General features: G+C 29.9%; 2 protein-coding genes and 1 long non-coding RNA gene across 3 annotated transcripts; all 3 read left to right on the top strand.

Moving 5' to 3' along the window:
* Window positions 1–179: 179 nt before the first annotated feature.
* Window positions 180–2807, top strand: LOC107849812 (homeobox-leucine zipper protein ROC8). Its single transcript, XM_047400526.1, has 4 exons — window positions 180–837; window positions 1605–1694; window positions 2226–2379; window positions 2474–2807. Exons 1-4 carry the CDS (start codon window positions 601–603, stop codon window positions 2689–2691), a joined length of 699 nt encoding a protein of 232 aa, XP_047256482.1. The 5' UTR covers window positions 180–600; the 3' UTR covers window positions 2692–2807.
* Window positions 2808–9110: 6303 nt separating this feature from the next.
* LOC124889256 lies at window positions 9111–9542 on the top strand. The gene is made up of 2 exons (XR_007048072.1): window positions 9111–9320; window positions 9429–9542. It is a non-coding gene; the product is annotated as an uncharacterized LOC124889256 (long non-coding RNA).
* A 7781-nt stretch (window positions 9543–17323) lies between these two features.
* LOC107850043 (homeobox-leucine zipper protein ROC7-like) lies at window positions 17324–20146 on the top strand. The gene is made up of 4 exons (XM_016694522.2): window positions 17324–17686; window positions 18381–18498; window positions 19404–19586; window positions 19779–20146. Exons 1-4 carry the CDS (start codon window positions 17583–17585, stop codon window positions 19920–19922), a joined length of 549 nt encoding a protein of 182 aa, XP_016550008.1. The 5' UTR covers window positions 17324–17582; the 3' UTR covers window positions 19923–20146.
* The last annotated feature ends 527 nt before the right edge of the window (window positions 20147–20673 follow it).

Raw genomic sequence — 20673 nt, 5'->3', positions numbered from 1 at the left:
CTTCTACTAAGGTTCGGTTTTATGTCCCTTATCTTGTTTCCTTATCAGTATTGTTATTATTATTATTCTACTAAGGTGCGGTTTTATGTCCCTTATCTTGTTTCCTTATCGTCCTGAGCCGGGGGTCTATGGGAAACAACTTCTCTACTTCATCTGAGGTAGTGGTATGGCCTACGTACACTTAACCCTCCCCCGACCCCACTTTGTGGGAATACACTCGGTATGTTGTCGTCGTTGTTGTTGTCGTCATCTTGTTTCCTTATCAGTATTGTTAGTATTACCCTCCAACTATCTTATTCTTCAATTTTAGAATTACTTGTTGTCTCCTTGGCTCCGATTATCATATCGATCATTTATTGCTGTCACAGTTCGATGATCTCTTCTGCATTGTTTTCAGTATGACTTCTTCACTACTGTATTTGTTTTACATACTTGAGTGGAGGGTCAAGGTAGGAATATGGTTGTACAAACGCCACCCTCCCGAAACCCTATTGGCCAGTGAGATTACACTGAATATGTTATATATTGTAGTCGTTGTAATAGTATTTATTATTCTTTTTTTTTCCAGTGGTTACTGACCCTGAAGGGGTGAAAAATGTGATGCAAACATCACAAAGGATGGTGAAGAGATTTTTTGAAATTCTAAGTATGACAGACAGATTGGATTTCCTAACTTCCTCAAAATTGAATAGTGGAGATAGGGTTTCCATTAGAACAAATGAAGAAATTACTCTGTCACCAAAAGGATGGATTGTCACTGCTGCTACTTCTCTATGTCTTCCTCTTTCATTCCAAACTGTTTTTGATTTCTTCAAAGATGACAAGACAAGGCATGAGGTATGTATCGAACCTCTTTATAACAACGTTGTTTATTCAGATGTTCTTTTAGTTGTTACGATGAAATATTGTTACAGAGAAGATGATAATCTAACTTGGATGTTATAATGAGATGTTGCTGCTATAAAGAGGTCTAACTGTAAGTATATTCATTTTTTAATGCAATGAACCAAACGGCTGATAAAAAATAGGTTTTGCATTATCATCTCTGAAACCTCTTTATAACAACGTTGTTTGTTCCCATTTTTTTTTAGTTGTTAGTTTTTATAGCAAAATATTGTTAAAGATCGAAGACAATAATATAACATGGATGTTATAATAAAATGTTGTTGTTATAGAGAGGACTGACTTTATGTATATTCAATTTTTAATGCAATGAAACAAACGTCTGATAAAAAGTATGTATAACTTGTTTCTTAACCAAACAACCCCCCTGAAAGTACCCTTATAGGTCGTTTAGATTTTCTTGTGAAACTCGCAAAAAAATGAAGAAATATGAGAATCTGAATTCATAATTTTAGAACTAGAAATGAGTTCAATGTAAAGAATCTTCGAAATTATTAATTTAAAGTATTGAATTCAACTTTAGTGGGGTTCTATGTTATGTTATTTACAGGTTTGGCTCTTGGCATTAATTGTACATAATTACCTTCTTTTTTCCAATTTTTTTTTTATATCGTCTTAAACAATTCTCATCTGAACTATTTTTTAACGATTAAATTATGAATTTGTTTATAATTTGATTTTGCCTTTTTTTTTTTTTTCAGTGGGATCTTTTGACCAGTGGGAATAATGTGACTGAATTAACTCGAGTACCAACAGGAGCTTTTCCAGGAAATAGTGTTACAATCATTCAGGTACTTGTCATATTTATTTATTTATTTATTTATTTATTTATTTATTTATTTATTTATAGTTTGCTATTTTCTGCTTAAATTATCAAGTAATAATGATATTTTTCAAGAATCAAATAAAATGACTTATGATTGGATTCGCGTTTAACTTATATATACTGACAATTTGAAAATCTTTTTTTTGCATAATCATGTACTTTCGCCTATTATAGGCGGTTATAATTTGTTTTATTTTTTAGATTAATAATTCCATTTGCTTTTTTTTTTTTTTTAAGGTGATCCAATAACTATCTTTTAAGCGATCCAAATATGTTAATTTTCTCGTACACTAAATTATATAGAAGTTAAACTCTTCTTTGTTATATAATCACTAACAATAATCATCGTTGATCTGTTGCTAAATAGTCCGTAATTGTTAGATGCAATAAGCATCCAGATTTTTATTGTTTAGCGACAGAAATTGTCCGTTATTAATTTTATTCATTTTAGTGCTTACACTTATATTTCTGAAATTGTTGTAATGTATTTATGCAGCCCTATGTGCCAACAGAGAGCAACATGTTAATGATTCAAGAGTCCAACATTGATGAAATGGGAGCATTTATAATATATGCACCTATAGATTTACCAACAGTCACTTCAGTTATCAATGGAGGTGATGCCACAAAAGTTTCCATTTTGCCCTCCGGTTAGTAGAACATCCTCGTCGAAAATTACTTTCAATACATATATACTAATCTTGAACATCCTTAACGAAATTTCTGGCTTTATCACTGCCTCAGGTATCACCATAAGTCCCGATGGTCAACTTGCATCGAACAGGAAAAATACTGGAAATGCACAAGATGGTTCAATTTTGACAGTGGCTTTTCAAATATTGATTTCTGGCGATAATTATCCGATGAATCAGCAGAAACATATGGATGCAGTGGCTTCTGTTCATGGCCTTTTGAGCTCCAAAGTTTTAAAAGTCAAAGCAGCATTGGGTTGCTCTGATTGAATATTATGGTGGTTTAGTTTCATGTTGTTTGTTTGTTTGTTTTTGGAGATTTTAAGACTTAGACAAATTATGGTTTTGAAGGATGATGTGTTTCCCTTCTTTGTGACTTATGAAAATCTCAAGAGTTTGAGATATGTGTGATATTGCTATTATCTTTTATATTGATAGACTATGTTTTGAGACTTCTCATTTGTTTGGTTCTTTAATTTTGGCCTGTTTATTTTTGTCATTCGTCATGTTACAATATTGAGCTGAGGGTCTATCGGAGACAACTTCTCTACCTTTGAGGCATTGGTATGGTCTAGATATGTTCTACCCTCCCTATATTACGCTGGGTATGCTGTTGTTGTCGTCATGTTACAACATCATCTATCATTCTGAAATTGCAAGTCAATGTAGTGGAGTAGTATATATATAGTATCCATGTGTGGATGAAATTATATATGTTGTGAACACGAATAGCTCAGAGGCTGACCAAGCTGTTCGGTCTGGGGCTAAACCATGAAGAGGCCCAAGAATTAGATAGTCCAACGATAGATTTGCCTGGGATCCAGGTTGAACAGAGATAAAAGGGTTGTCATCTGCGGTTTTGGAAATGCATGCATATTATATATGAAGTAAATGTTTGTTCCTCTCGTCTTCTTTCTAGAGTCTAAGCTTCTCATCCTCCATTCTTGTTTATCCCTCTATACACATCGAAATTTTTTGAAGAATCTAATTTCCGTTAGATTTCTAAGGGGTTACTATACCCTAAACCTAAACCTAGCTTGGTGACTACTCTACTCTAAACCCTAAATTAATAAACTTAAACCTAGCTTGGTGACTACTCTGATCTAAACCCTAAATTAATAAACTTAAACCTAACTTGGTGACTACTCTAATCTAAACCCTAAATTACACGGGCTAAATATACAACAACAACAACAACAAACCCAGTATATTCCCACATAGTGATACCACTAGGCTGTTTCCAATAGACCCCCGGCTCAAGACAAAAGACAGTATGAAAGAGCAACAAAAGCATAGAACAGGATAAAATAACATATGTACGACATCCACAAATATATTATACAATGCCAACCACAGACACCAAGTTCAACCTAAATACTGACTGCGACTCATTCACACCCTTAGCCCTCTATCCTAATGCTATTCCTCCATAAATTCACGGGCTAAATATATTCATTTAAAAAGGCAGCTCCAATATCCCACAAATTCACGGGATATTTATAACGAGGTCAAACATAACATATCGAAACAATGGGTTATTCAATATCTCACAAATTAGTGGGTTATTATATTATCAAACATCTTGAATATCTCTCGAATATTCCATAAACTCTTGGGTATTCATAAAGAGATCGAACCTTCAATATCCCACAAATTGGGATATCCATGCTCCTCGGAAGATGTTGGAAGGAATAGATCATCAAACTCGAATCATTGCGTGAAGCTGGTTTAGCAAGAACATCTGCTACTTGATTTCCCTCTTCTTTACACTAGGTAACTGATCATATATATGTTCTTGCCATGTTTGATATTGGTTGTATTGATGAAATTTGAATCCTGATTATTATGTATATTGAGCTGTACACTGGCTGTTGAGGTGAGCTAAGACTTGGCTTTACTGAAGTTCTTTTCTCATGAAAGTCATGCTCGTAAGGTAATTTGATTAACTGTTTTTGAATGATTGTTCGAGTTTTCTAAATACTGTGACAAAAATCTGTATCTATATGGAAGTACTAAATTTTGTATTATATGAACAACAACAATATGACAGAAGCATTTGCAGCTATGTATACATTTGGGGCACATCAACATAGACTTGGAGATGGACTCTTTAATTTGACGTTATCAGAGTACTGCCTGAAGAAGAAGCAGTACTCTGATAATGTCAAACTGAAGGCTTTATAGTGATGAAAGCTATATTTTTTTTTAATCCACCCCCGTCGCGTGGAGTGGATTGGGTGGGGGGAGCCTTGGCATAACTGGTAGGGTTGCAGCAGGTTCAAGCTGTGGAAATAGTCTCACGCAGAAATCTAGGGTAACGCTGCATACAATAGGCCCTTGTGGTCTGATCCTTCCTCGAATCCCGTGCATAGCAGAAGCTTCAATGCATGAGGCCTTAAAATTAACAGAAGCCTTTTGATAAGCCTTCTCATAAATCTCTAAGTTAATTCACCATCATGGCAATTGAGGGGTCTCCAAAAGAGCACAAATAGATGAAGATGATTTGAAGTAGCCATGACTAGGTCCATTGATATAGTGATGAAATACTAGTTGTTGAACACTAAATTAAACTTCCTATCATGTTGGTCCAAGAATTTGAGAAACCAAATTGCTTCATTACCTGACTCATATATTTCCATGAAACTCCATCATAGGCCTTTGCATGAAGCCATGCAAAGCTTCATAATGGTTGTCATAATCATTCATCACTTTTGGAAGATCATAATCAAGAATAATAGAATCCATTAATCCACTCTCTCCGTTTCTAATTACTTGTCACATTTTTTGGTCTGCACGCTACTTAAGAAAAACATTAACTAGAAGGTAATTTAGCTCTATTTAATACTTGTCTCTTTTGCACTATATAAATATCTCTCTATATTTATGACTAAGGATGAAAATAAAAAAAATAATTAATTATGTCTTAATTTTCTAAAACAAAGTATTGGAATATTTGTTTTTAGTGAGGACGACGAGTATTTTCGAAGGGAGGGAGAGTATATATCTATCCTGTGAATAGATTCTCAAAGAAAGTGACAGCTATAATGTGATTTTAAGTCTCATAAACATGTTAAAAATAAAACTTGTATATATATATATATATATATATATATTCTATACAATCATGGTGTTTCTTACCGTATTGGGGCAAGATGGATGAAATGGAGGCTCGTTTCGGTAGTTTTATGTGATAAGAAGGTGTCGCCTAAGCTTAAAGGTAAATTCTATGGAGTGGTAGTCTGTCCGGCCATGCTGTATGGAGCAGAGTGTTGGCCAGTCAAGAACTCTCATATTTAAAAATTGAAGGTGGCGGAAATGGGGATGCTGTGTTGGATGTGTGGACTTACTAGGGGAGATAGGGTTAAGAATGAGACTATTCGGGAGAAGGTGGGAGTGGTTTCGGTGAAGGACAAGATGCGGAAAGTGAAGTTGAGATGGTTTGCGGATGTGATGAAGAGGAGCACTGATGCCCCTGTTCGTAGCTGATTAGGTTAAAGGGGTAGTGCGTGTGAGTGAGTAATAGATAGTAGTTAGGAGTGCTTTGGTGTAGCATGACTAGTAGTCTTAGGGTTGTGTATATAAGCTGGAGCTTCTAGTTAGGAGTGTTTGGGTAAGGTGTGTGCCTTTGGTACTTTGTGGGTATCTTATTTATGTTATTTCATCTTGTTTCATGATATATTACGACTTTGTTTACTGTCTTTAATTTTGTCCTGAGTCGGGGGTCTATTGAAACAACCTTTCTATTTCTTTGGAGGTAGTGGTATGAACTGCATACATTTACCCTCCTCAAACCCCACTATACAGGAATACACTGCGTTTATTGTTATTGTTGTTGTTGTTGGTGGTGTCCGGGACAGCTTGCGCACACGTCGACTAATTTTACGAAATATCAGTCACCTTCCACCAGTAATAGATATCAAGATAAGTGTGTCCACTAATGTTAGGTATCTGTCATTCTGAAGGCATGATATCAGTATAAAGGGTTATTATCTATAAATTAACAATAATTATATTTCCAGCAGGTTAGGAAAATGCAAAGTTTACCACTTAATTTAGTTGATCATTGTATCTCGTAAACTGCAGTAAATTATTGATTTTTATTTTTGAAAGTTGTTTCCTATTTTATCAAATTTAGAATGTCAATTATATGTTATTTTCGAGAATGATTTCTCTATGTTTATGTTTTATGTAACTTTAATTTATCCCATGAAAAATAAATCACGAGTATTTTCTACATTTTTATGCATTAGAAAAGCAATTTAAAAACACTATCAACATGAATATTAAAGATCAATACAAACCTAAAATTTTCTATGTTGTTGATTATGTTAAAATATCAAGTTAATATAAAGACTTATATAATTAATTATCTTTATTTTACTCGTCTTTTGAGAATGGTTACATGTAATTATTTTTGATGACTCAAAAGCTACATATTTTTTATATTATATTACCAATAACTACATATTAATAGTAATACAAGTAATATTGACGATGACAACAAAACACCAACATGAATTATTATAATAAAGTTAACTACATACTATTCTCTTAATAGTTAAAAGGTTCAAAAAAAATTCTAACAACTCAAATTTGGACTCACAATATTTGGTTACAAATATTTGGTAAGTAGTTGTGAATTTTAAATTTATTTCTAAATATCTATATTTTCACGATCTAAATTTTGATTAATAACTCTTCTGATTAGATTTAATTAATCTCATGCCATTGAATAACAAACTCAACTACTTACCATTTTCTTAAGATATACAAAATTCTTAAAACTTATTAATTTTCTTTTAGCCTTATTATTTTTTGGTAAGTACATTTTGAAACCTATCTATTTAAATGGATTGAAAAGCCAAACGTATAGCAAATTCTAAAAAAATATAAAAACTTCTCTATTCTTAATTTCTCCTCTATTTTCAATGGCCAAATGGAGAAGGGGTCCTACTCCTAGTTCAGAAGAAATACTTTTTATGTGAATTTCTTTTTTAACTTTTTTTTTATTTTTATCTTATTTTCAAGAATATAATTTGCATTTTTTTATGAATGATAAATTAAACTTTTGATATATATATATATATTTTTACATTCTGTAGGATGCTTATGCTGGTCGCCTTTTGTAGAGAAGTAAAGAGACGTTGTAAGGCATTAGTAATCGAGTGAGTTTCTTTGAGTTTCCTTTGCGTCTTTGTCAGTCGTTTTTTATGAATGGTTAAATTTTTTTTAGATATAACAAACTCTTATTTATTTTTATATTCTTCATGAATTTTTCTTATGTTTGTTGTATTTTTTTTTTTTTAGGGAAATTGAGAAATTAGAAGAAAGGTCACTTGAGCATCAAATGAGATTGCTCATCTTCCAAAGTAAATTGATGGTTGACAGGGTGAATAATTTGAATGGCTCTACTAATGACAAATTATACAAATTATCTGAAGAAATTGGTCAAAGAATTGTAGAGGTTGGTTTTCATTTTCATCTAATCACATACATATTAAAAAAATTTATTGGTGAAGACATATATATTAAAGTTTAATTAATTAGTTCTATGGATTTGACATAATTATGTCATTAATTAGACAATTACAACTAAAATTCTTGATCTTCTAATTTTCCTCATGTCATTCCTCATGTCACCTCAACCCCGTATAGTTAAGGTGTGTCGATAGGATTTCGCCTGTAGTTTAAGACTTCAGTATGTATAACGTAAGTCCTATATATTATTGACGTGTTTTATTTTCTCTTTTCTTTTGCAGAATGGGAAAATACTAAGTGCTATCAACTCTATGAAACAAAAAGAGCTTGATGAACAGTAGAAGCTAAGGGCTCTATAAACTTTTAATTAGATTGCAATATTGCAATTTATTATTAAATTAAAAATAAGATAGTTGTAGCTCTCTCTATATCTCTCTGGAGAAATTAAAATTATGAGCTACCTATAACTATCTTGAAATTTCAGTGTTATTTGAATTCTTCTTTTCGGAATTAAGTGCTATTGTGTTTCTGGTACTTTGTCTTTGTTAAAATTTATTATGGTATTTTTATGAGAAATTAAATCAACCAACAGAGATAAAGATATTCTTTCTAATTTGACTATTAAGCCAAATGAATTACGAACTAAAATTTATCATCATTTATCACGTTCAAGGGTAAAAAGAAAAAAAGAAAAAAAATCATTCTTGTTCCATTCACCTTGCGAATCTAGTAATAAATTAGAGCTATTGGCGGGGCAGAAGCACTCTTAATATTTTGGTACTTTATTGTTTATCATTAAAATAAAAAAACTGACAACAGTTTCAACGACAATTAAATTTTAACTCGTACTCTTAAAAATAAGACTAGTTCAGTGTTCGTAACCTTAAAGGTCAGTCAAATTCATCAAGTTAAATTCTTGAATAATTCGTCGTTGATTATACTCGTGAGCAACTTTGGTCCTTTATGTTTGACTTGTAGACACCTAATTTTGTCCTCCTCAAAGTTCAATTTTATCCATTTTTAGCTCACCTCATCACATATCCTCACCCATGTGATAATCCCTTCACAAAAGGACAAAAATAACAAACTTCTAACAACTTTTGCTACATCACCACCCCACCCCACACCCTACCTCTACCCTACCTACCCTACCCCATCACCTTTTATTTCATTTTTTAACTAATTCACAAAACAACAAAAAATATAAAAGGACCTCACTTTTTGTCCACTCAGAGGAAGATATACATCACTACATTCCAAAAGCACCAGCTCCGGTTACAAGCACCAAAGCCCGCGACCCAATCCGGTTCAATCTCGTCGGATTCGTCACTGATGAGGCTTGCCGGAGCTCCGGTGAAGCCATAGCAGTTCAAGTTTGAAAATCCCCACCCCTTTTCAATGAAAGGCATAACCCCGTTGATGTCAGTAACGCCGAATTCGAAATAGCTAATATTTGTTTTCTCCGTTTTAGATTCGATTGGTCCTTTGGTGTTTTGATTTGGGATTGTTATATTTTTGAGGTTGTTCAGCTTTGGATTTATTGAGAGTTTGGTTTTGATTGAGGTCGAGTTTGAGGTTTTCGGACGCAGATTCTATTGGGTTAATCCAAATAATACATCGGTTTGGAAAGCGGCATTGAGTTGATGTGTTGTTGAATGCGTCGAATGTTTAAATGTGTGTGTTGAATGTTTTTTCTAGTTTTATCGTATTTCATTGAATGTATTAATTTAGCTGGGGAATGCCCCGCGGTTCATTGTATTTATTCACCGAGAAATGCCCCGACATATTATGTTGGTGGAGGACGTTTGTGATCAAGGCCCGAGGCATCGGGTAAAACATTGGAGCGTAGTTTAGGACTAGTGTAGGTTAGTGTAGGTTTATATTTTTGCATTTTTTATTTTGGACTGGACACTAAATTTTGGATTGTTTTGTTTGTTGATTGATTGTTTTGCATGCTTTTGTGTGGTTTATATATTTGTAGTGTCAAAATTAGCCGATATGCTCCACCAAGCGATCGTGGTCGAACCACGGGATCGAGGGTACCTAACACCTTCCCCTTGGTCAACAGAATTTCTTAACCAGAATCTCTGTTTGCGGACCAGTTTAAAAGAGTCAAAATTGTTTTGAAAAGGATTTTTCAAACGTGACTTGGCACGCCAGATTATGCCAAGTGGCGACTCTAAGTTTTGAATGTAAAAATAATCCTTTTTTGAAACAAATCTTCATTTTGTCACTTTACTAATAAAAACACTTTCAAAACATAAAATTAATTCTTTTTGGGAGTAAAAAAAAAGGAGTGTGACATGACTAAAATCATCACTTTTAATCGTCGAAAAGTATTTAACAAACTCTAATTGTTAGATTTTATTAGAACAACAACAAAAAAAAGGACTTAATTACAATTCAGACAACACCAAAAAAGCACTTCATTTTAATTTTACTAGTCTATATAAGCTAAAGTTTTAGACAAACTTAAAAAGTTAATAATTATTTTAGCTGTCATTTAGGAAATTTAAAAAGTTCAACATTCACCATTTACTAATTTTTCTTAATCATTCTAGCTCTTGTCAACTGGAGTATATTATTCTTTCTGGTGCTTGGCAATTCTGTCCTATTTTAAACAAATTTAGGATATTGATCTTATTGTTGGAGCATTTTATTATTAAAATAAAAATATTATAGTGTATGATAATTAGTAGGCATAAATTAAAGAAAGTAGCGTCATCATTTTTGTAACTCATGTAACTACAATGACATATTTTCCTTATTATCTTTTTGTGTTAGCGGGATTAAAATGTGGTTAATTATTTTGTTGTAACTTATGTAACCACCCAGACATATTCTTCACATTTATTTGTTAAAGAAATCATATATCTATATAAAGGAAGTCTTCTTTGTGTTGGATATAAGAAAGATTATATTGTTTAAGAAAAAATGTGAGAAGTATGAAAAAATATTGTAGTCAGAATAGTGAAAAAAGAGATGAAACAAAGAATATATTTTAAGTCTTCAATTATATTTTTACTATATAATAGAAGAGAGTTGAAGGAAGGTGTTCATTTGGGACATTTGTTTGCACACCAACGATCTCTCCCTCGATCAAAGTTTCATGCAGTCTATCACCACGATCCATGAGTCACTAAGATTCATTGAATGTCATTCACATCGTTAGAGTATTTTTATAGCAACCAAAGCCCCCCATCTAGCTTCTTCATGTGTGCGCATCTCTAAACTTGTAATCGAGCCTTGTTACCCCATCATTCCACTACATCATCATACTCAACCAGCTGAATCTGATAGCTGATAGCAGTTGTTGGGCTTAGCCAGACCAAATATACTCTTACATAGTGTGATATTATCCGTTTTAGATCAAGCTTGAACAATTTTTTTCTAAAAGACCTCACATTATAGAAAGATCTTACACATTGTATATAGTTTCTCAATTGCACACCCAACAAAAAAGTTGCTCAAGGAGCTTTTATTTTGAAATATGGGTCGCTCACAAATTACAAATATTTTTTTACAAAGAATTTATTCTAATCTCAATTTTATTTTTAACGTTATAATTTATCCATTATTTCTATCAATCCAGATTGATGAGGCGTACAGGGTGGTGATTGTGTGTGGGAGCGAGGGTGGGGTGGGGAGCAGATGAGAAGAATTGTTGGCAAAATTAAAAAAAAAAAATCAATAAATATGAAATAATAATTTTTAGAATTAATATGATGAGTTTAATACTAAGAATCTTAAAATTTTAATTCATGATCTAGTTGAAATTCAACATCCACCCTTGATTACTCTTCAGCATTTCTGATCTTTTAAATCTGACAAAAGTTAGGACTTATAATTTTCATCCAGTATTTAACAAATTCTAGTTTTTAATTTTTATAAAAAGAACTAAAAGTCAAATATACATCTAAATTATTTTAATTTTTTAAGTTTCATACTGAATTATTAGAAGTATGAGTTTTTTATATGAACTAAATCACCTAATAGTTAGAAAACACACCTCAATTAATATCTGATAATGTGTGTATTATTTTTTTTTTATTTAAGAATTCTGCCACGCGCTCCATGTGAAAAAATAACCACAGTGCCAAAGTTAAATAAATTAATATTAGGTTATTAGGTTATAAGTTAAAAAGTGTTACCATATAAATTAATTTATTTTTTATAGTGACATCCAACATTTTCTTTTCCACCTTCAGTTGTGGTCTCGTATCAGTCATAGTGTTGATATCTTTAACTTGAAAGCGAAGAGTTTAACGTCTTAAAGAATCAACTGAAAAATATTTTTTAAAAAATAAAAGATTATATATCAGTAAATGAACCCTTTATACGTTTTAGGTGGACAAATATTTTTTATCCAAATGCGCGTTGAAGTGTTTGTAGACAAATATTTGATCTAATCAAAATCAAAGTGTATTTCACTAACTATTGGGTGATAGATCAGATAAAAAATTCACATCTTCAATAATTTTGATATGTAAAACTCAAAAATTGAACTAATTTAAGTGTATATTTGATCCTTAAATATATAAAATGTAAAGAAAGAAAAAGAAATTGACTAGAATAGAAAAGTGTAGTCAAATTTAGATGTCAACACCAAAAATTGCATTAAATAAATTAAGCACTTCATCTTTATTTTAATTAAACTAAATATTATCCATGACATAAGTTTTTTAAAAAAATATTTGACTTTTCGTGGTGATATTAATGAGTAGTTAGACTACATAATCTCAAACTAAATATTTGTTAACAAAAATCCATGAATAGTCAAACATTTTTCATGTGAAAGATTTAAAAAATCTAATATGGGTCATACTTTTTTCTATATATATTTTCTTTAATGAAAATTCTTTATTTGTCCGTCACATTTTTATCTTTTTTCTCATTTAATTTTTCGATCATTCATGGCTTCTGAATATGATAAAAATGTTGGGCTAAATTCTGATAAAAAAATAAAAAATTGATATGTCGATATTCATTTGAACAAGTAATTGAAAAGCTTGAAAAGTGAGTTTGTTAAATAGATAATTTGGTTTCCTTTTTAATTTTATTTTAACTTTTTACTCATTTGTGATTTTTTTTTTTACTGTATCTATTGTAGCTTTGTGTGCATCTCATTATTTAAAATGGGAGATCTATAACTTTAAGATATTTATCTTACCTCATGTTGTTAAATTATTTTTTCATTTTTAATTTTTAAAAATGTCCTCATTTTAGTTTTGATTTCGAATTTATCAAGTATCTAACTTTCTTGATTTGTAATGTTTATGATTTGTTCAGATTTTAGTTTTTAACATGACTAAAAATAGAATCACATTTCTCACTTCACTAACTTTAAAGAAAGTAAAACAAAAAGATTGATAAAATTATGTAAACGATGAAAGAGGGTAATTTCTTATCTAATTATAAATTTTTAATCCATGCTCAAACGCTAGTAAAAAACAAAGAAGTAACTTTATGAATTTCTTAAAGGTAATAACAAGAATTTTTTAATCCAAAATAGGATTAGCAACGTTTTTTTTAATTGTTTAATGACAAAAGATGTTCATATCTCTTTCGATTTTCCTTTCTTGTCATTTATTAATTTTCCTCTTTGTTTTGTTACTCTTTTGATTTTTTATCAATTGTTTTAATAACATTATAATTTTTGTTTTCTCATCAGGATGTTTAGCAAGATGTCAAATTCAGAAAATCATGTAATAGAGCAGCTAAGTGAAGAGCTAGAACTTGACATAATGCAAGTCAAAATTTGGTTTGACAACAAAAGATACCAGATCCAGATTCTTATTGTAAGTTCGTTTAAAAATTAAAATATTTATATATATAAAGATCTTTTTTTCTTTACTTTAAATTGTTCAATTTTTTTTTAAAAAAATTTTACTCCTTCCTAAAAATTTCCACCTTATCTTAATTAAATTATTAAATTTTCTTGACAAAAAGAAGCTTTTAGAGCACAACAAATGGTTCATAAGAAATGTTAGTTCTGTAAATATAGTTTTTGAGATGACACTGTTGCCGCACTCTCATGTAATGATGCTTATTAACTATTTAGAATAAATATCTTTATTTAACTAATATATAAAAAATAAAGTTACAAAATTTTAAGTTATCGTTTAATGTTTAAAATTACTTACAAAAGTCAAGATAAGGTCAGATATTTTTTCATAAGATTATAAATTTGCTAAAATTGAATATTTAGTCCATGTCTAAAAGATACCTAAGTTACAAGATGAAAAAAAAAAGTGTTATTTACTACAACGATGTCCTAACTAAAATTTTTGCTACACTACGTTCATCAGTGTTATCACAACAATCAAAGATTTCATCTTTTTGTTTGCTATATATATATATGTATGTATTTGTGTAGGTATGTATGTCTGTATTGTGATCATATTGAATTATCTTGGAAGTTCAAAGTAATTAGTAAGGTTACTGTCATGTGAATATAGGGGAGTTCAAATCGGGGAAATAATCCCTTACAGAATTGTAAGGCGAGGCTGTGTATGATAGACTCTTATGATCGGTCCGATCCCTTCTAAGCACAGAGTAGAGCTTTAATTTAGTGCATCGGACCACCTTTTTTAAAAATAAAATATATGATCATATTAAATTACACAAATTTCAGGCTCAAAGGGATATGAAAGAACGTGAGATTCTTCGTCTGAAAAATGAAAGATTGCATTTAGAGATTTTGCAAATGTATTCAGAGTTGAACAAACAGATTTGTGCTAATTGTATTAATGCTCAACAAGAACAAAATATACTACCAGACTTTTCAAATGAGAATGCTAGCTTTAGTGAAGAGGTCAGGCTTTTTTTTTTTTTTTTTTTTTTTTTTTGTGTTAATTTTATATATATACCGACATGTTTACTATTAATTACTATAAATTTCAATATCTTTCAAAATTTCCTAAAATCCCAATATTTGACCTCTGATGATACAAGTTAATTACATTAGATACATATTGCTGATACATGTATCTAATGTGATTAACTTGTATCACAATAGTTACATACATTAGATACATGTAGGGCTAACTTGTATCTCAGAAATAGTAAAAAATATGAAATGTTGGGATTTAAGTAATTTTTAAGAAGTGGGGGGATTTTAAGAAATTTAGATAGTTATGTTGTGATTTTAGGTAATTTTTCTTTTTATTTTTTATTAATTAATTATATGTTGTTCGAACTCTTTAACAATATTTTATGTATTCATGTTCAAACCTTCAAATATGAAATGAATTCCTGAGGATCAGATATGCACTTATTAATATATTTAATAATTGTTATTTTCTACATACAATTACTCACACATTTTTTTCCTTCCCCCTCTTTTAACAGATATTCAATATGATTGATGATCTCGTGGAAATCTCTAATGATCACAATGATGGTTCGAATGACATAGATTTGGAGCTTCGATTGAAATGTAACAATGATCCAAATGGCCCAGATTTGAAGCTTAGATTGAGATGATGTTCAATCTGGCAATTTTTCAAGATTGAATTGAAGGTTTGGAACATTCTGAAGGCTTTTTGAAGATTGATAAGTGAATGAAAAGGGGGTTAATTAATGTTGATATTCAACTAGTTTTTTTTTTTTTTAGTACTATCTTAAGTTAATCTTGTAGCTATGTAAGATTTGGATTTTAATTATCATGTGCATAACTATGCAAAACTTGATTTTTAATTATCATACGCATAACTATGTTACTTTTCTTTATATATTTACTTTATGTTATGTTGGGGTTACAACTTATTTTTTGTTCTTCTTCTAGTCATATTAGAGTTGTCTCTAACATCTAGTAATTTGGATATATTTAGTATCTTTATACATCGACCATATATATAGATTTTTAAATGCAATCAAAGTTTAAATTATGTATACTCTAGTCAATAAATCTAAGAGCATACAAATTTAGTTCTTGATGATTAATTGAACACTTCGTTATTAATAAATTCAAGTAAATATTTCCTTGTATACTATATATCAATATCTTTTGACCTACTAATAGAAGACAATTTTCCATTTGTTTAACATTACCACTTATTATTTGCACAAAATTTCGACTACGCACTTCTAATTTTAAGTAAAAATTTTCCTTATATTGTATATTTTGACATGTTTTGTTTTATTACTTTCTTTAGTCATAGTTAAAAAAAAAAAAATTTAGTCTCTCTCTCTCTATATATATATATATTAGAGTGTGTGTTTTTCATTTTAAAATGTTATCAATTAATGTTTGTACATAGAATTACCTTTTAATTGACGTAATTGAAAACTACATAAATTCACCCCTCTTAGAGTTATACGTAATTTCAACCAACGTCTTTTTTTGTTCTTATTATTATTGCAGTTTCACTTTGAAAAATAGAAATAGTTGAAAATAAAAAGCTTTTTCATCGTTTATGTGATTTTCTTGTTTGTTTCATTCCATATTTACTCTCTCTTTAATTGTTCTCTTCTCATTTTCTTCTTTTAATAATTGTTGTGTTCGAATTAACTTATATATACCTGGACTAATTCACGAGTTATCTCTCTCACTATATTATAATTAATACTTAGTTACTTTGTCCACTAATACATAGACACATAATAAAAAATCACCTAGTGTATGTGTGTTTTGTGTTTTTTTTTGCTAAAAAATTAAGACACTAGGTGATTTCCTCCCATCTATACTATCCTAATTTTGATGGATAAAACTATCTGATGCATGTTGCTAGTGCGAGGTGATGAATATTTTATAAAATTAGTCGAGATTCTCAAAAATCGATTCGGATGTCACGATATTATATATATATATATTCAATTAACTACTGACATGCATGTACTATTTGGGATTTTTTTTTCTTTCCCTCTTAGGAATAAACTTCAGTCACTCTTTAAACTATCTTGAATGTTGATCAAAATCTTGAAACTAAATTTTTGTTATCAATATATTTTCATGGTACTGTATGTAGCGATGCAAACTAATTTTGTTGTAAAATATGTGTCTACTCGTTCACAACTTAAAAATATTTTTACAAAAAAATTATTTTAATCTCAATTTTATTTTTAACGTGACAATTTATTCATATTTCTAACTATCAAGATTGAGGAGGTGTGTGTATGCGTTGGTTTGGGTGGGGTGGTGGGGGGCGCAGATGAGAAGAATTCACACCCCCCCAAATCCCAATAATTTTGTTTTATGAAACTAAAAAATTGAAATAGTTTTAAGTATATTTTTTATCCTTACACCCCCAATAATTTTGTTATATGAAACTCAAAAATTGAAATAGTTTAAGTATATTTTTTATCCTTTAACTCTTATAAAATAATTTGAAAAAAGAAAACAACATTGACTACACTACAAAAGTGTAGTCAAATTTAGATGCAATAACCAAAAATTGCAATAAGTAAATTAAGCACTTCATCTAAATTAAATATTATCTGTGAAATAATTTTTTTTTAAAATGTTTGACTTTTCTTGGTGGTATTAATGAGTAGTTAGACTACATAATCTCACACTAAATATTTGTTAACAAAAATTCATGAATCGTCAAATATTTTTCATGTGAAAGATTTAATAAATCTAAAACAGGTCAAACTTTTTTCCTATATATATTTTCTTTAATAAGAATTCTTTATTTGTCCGTCACATTTTTATCTTCTCTTATTTCATTTTTCGATCATTCATGGCTTCTCAAGATGATGAAAATGTTGGGCCAAATTCTGATCAAAAGAATGAAAAATCAATATGTCGATATTCATTTGAACAAGTGATCGAAAAACTTGAAGAGTGAGTTTGTTAAATAAATAATTTTGTTTCCTTTTTAATTTTTTTTTAGATTTTTACTCATTTGTGATGTTCTTTACGGTGTCTTTTGTAGCTTTTTGTGCATCTCATTATTTAGAATGGGAGTTTGACTTGTCAAAAAATTTTCGATGACATTCCGATTGAACCTCTGTTGAATTTTTTTTTTTGGATAGTGAGATCTATAACTTTAAGTATATGTCTTGCCTCATGTTGCTAAATTATTTTTTCATTTTTAATTTTTAAAAATGTTCTCATTTTAGTTTTGATTTCGAACTTATCAAGTATGCTACTTTATTGATTTGTGATGTTTATGATTTGTTCAGATTTTAGTTTTTAACATGACTAAAAATAAAAGCATATTTCTCACTTCACTAATTTTAAATAAAGTTAAAGAAAAAGGTTGTTATAATTATGTAAATCATGAAAGAGGATAATTTCTTATCTTATTATAAATTTTTAAAAAAAGTAACTATATGAATATCTTAATGATAATTAAGAAGAATTCTTTAATCCAAATAGGATTAGCGATGTTTTTTTATTGTCTAATGACAGAAGATGTTCATATCTCTCATGGTTTTCCTTTCTTGTCATTTATTAATTTTCCTCTTTGTTTTGTTACTCCTTTGTTTGCTTATCAACTGTTTTAATATCATTATAATTTTTGTTTTCTAATCAGAATGTTCAGCAAGATGTCAGATCCAGAAAGTGATGTAATAGAGCAGCTGAGTGGGGAGCTAGGGCTTGACATAACACAAGTCAAAATTTGGTTTGACAACAAAAGATATCAGATTCAGGTTCTTATTATTATAAAATTTTAATGATCGCTTAAAAATTAAACTATTTATATATATATATATAAAGGTTTTTTTTTTTGTTTACTTTAAATAGTTCAATTTATTTTACAAAAAAATTTACTCCTTAAAAATTCCCACCTTATCTTAATTAAATTGTTGAATTCTCTTGACATGTCAAAAGAAGATTTTAGAGCACAACAAATGGTTAATAAGAAATGTTAGTTCTGTAAATATAGTTTTTGAGAAGTTACCCTTTCGAAAAATGTTTTGAGTTAGGTCTAATGTATGTTCATATAACTTATTAATGCTTAATCTTTCGAAAATATTTTGAAGGAACTTCCGCCTTTGTTTATAGCCCAAGCACTAAACGTAGACGAAAATGGAACTATTTATAATAAATATCTTTACTTAACTAATATAAAATAAATAAAGTTACAAAATTCTAAGTTATCGTCTAATGTTTAGAATTACTTACAAAAGTCGAGATAAGGTCATTTATTTTTTCATAAGATTATAAATTTGCTTAAATTGAATATTTAATCCATCGTCTAAAAGATTCCTAAGTTACAAGATGAATAAAAAAAAAAAGTGTCAATTACTACAACGGTGTCCTAACTAAAATTTTTGCTACACTACGTCTGTTAGTGTTATCACAACAATCGTGATTTCATCTTTTCGTTTGCTACATATATGTATGTATGAATTGTGATCATATTGAATTATCTTGGAGGTTCAGAGTAAATAGTAAGGTTACTGTCATGTGAATATAAGGGGTTCAAATCGTGGAAATAACTCCTTGTGGCCGGTCTGATCCCTTCTTTGTGCAGAGCAGAGTTTTAGTGCATCGGATCACTTTTTTTTTTTTTTTTAAAAATTATGATCGTATTGAATTACACAAATTTCAGGCTCAAAGAGATATGGAAGAACGTGAGATTCTTCGTTTGGAAAATGAAATATTGCATGCTGAGATTTTGCAAATACATTCAGAGTTGAACAATAGGATTTGTGCTAATTGCGATAATCCTGAGCAAGAACAAATCCTACAAGACATGCAAAATGAAAACGAGAATGCTACAATTACAGACGAGGTCAGTTTTCATTTCCTATTAATTAACTATATGTTACACGAATTCTTTAAAAATATTTGTATATTTGTGTTGAAACCTCAAAAAATGAACTACTTTTGGAGAATCAGATATGCACTTGTTAATATGGTTAATAATTGTTATTTTCTACATACAATCACTCACATATTTTTTCCTTCCCTCTCGTTTTAACAGATTACGATGATGTTCAATATGATTGATCATATCGAGGAAATCGCTAATGATTACAATGATGATTCGAATAGCATAGATTTGGAGCTCCGATTGAAACGTAACGATGATCCAAATGGCCCAGATTTGGAGCTCAGATTGGGATGATGTTCTATCTGGCAATTTTTCAAGAATGAATTGAAGATTTGAAACGTTTTAAAGGGTATTTGAAGATTGGGAAGCGAATGAAAAAAGGGTTTATTAGTGGTATTCAACCAGTGTTTTTTTAGTATTCTCTTTTAAGTTAATCTTGCAATTATGTTGAGACTTAGATTTTAATTATCATATGCATAACTATGTTACTTTTCTTTATATATTTACTTTATGTTATGGTGCGGTTACCAACTTTGAACTTCCTACTTTTTAAGTGCCTTTATTTAACCCCACCCCCCACCCCCCACCCCCATAAAAAGGTTACAACTTATTTTTTGTTCCTCTTCTAGTCATATTAGAATTGTCTCTAACATCTACATCTAGTAATTTGGATATATTTAATATCTTTATACATCGACCATATATATAGATTTTCAAATGCAATCAAAGTTTAAGTTAACTATAGTCAATAAATCTAAGAGTATACAAATTTGGTTCTTGACAATCAATTGAACACTTCGTTATTAATAAACCTAAGTAAATATTTTCTTGTATACTATATATCAATATCTTTTGACCTAATAGAAGATAATTTTTCATTTCTTTAACGTTATCAATTACTGTCTGCACAAAGTTTCGACTGCACTTCTAATTTTAAGTAAAAAATTTCCTTATATTGTATATTTTAACATGTTTTATTTCATTACTTTCTTTAGCCTCAGTTAAAGAGAATTTTAAAAATGGAAAACAATATATATATATATAT

This window comes from Capsicum annuum, chromosome 12 (genome assembly GCF_002878395.1).
Source record: "Capsicum annuum cultivar UCD-10X-F1 chromosome 12, UCD10Xv1.1, whole genome shotgun sequence".
Taxonomy (NCBI): domain Eukaryota; kingdom Viridiplantae; phylum Streptophyta; class Magnoliopsida; order Solanales; family Solanaceae; genus Capsicum; species Capsicum annuum.
This window is presented reverse-complemented; position numbering and strand designations above follow the sequence as displayed.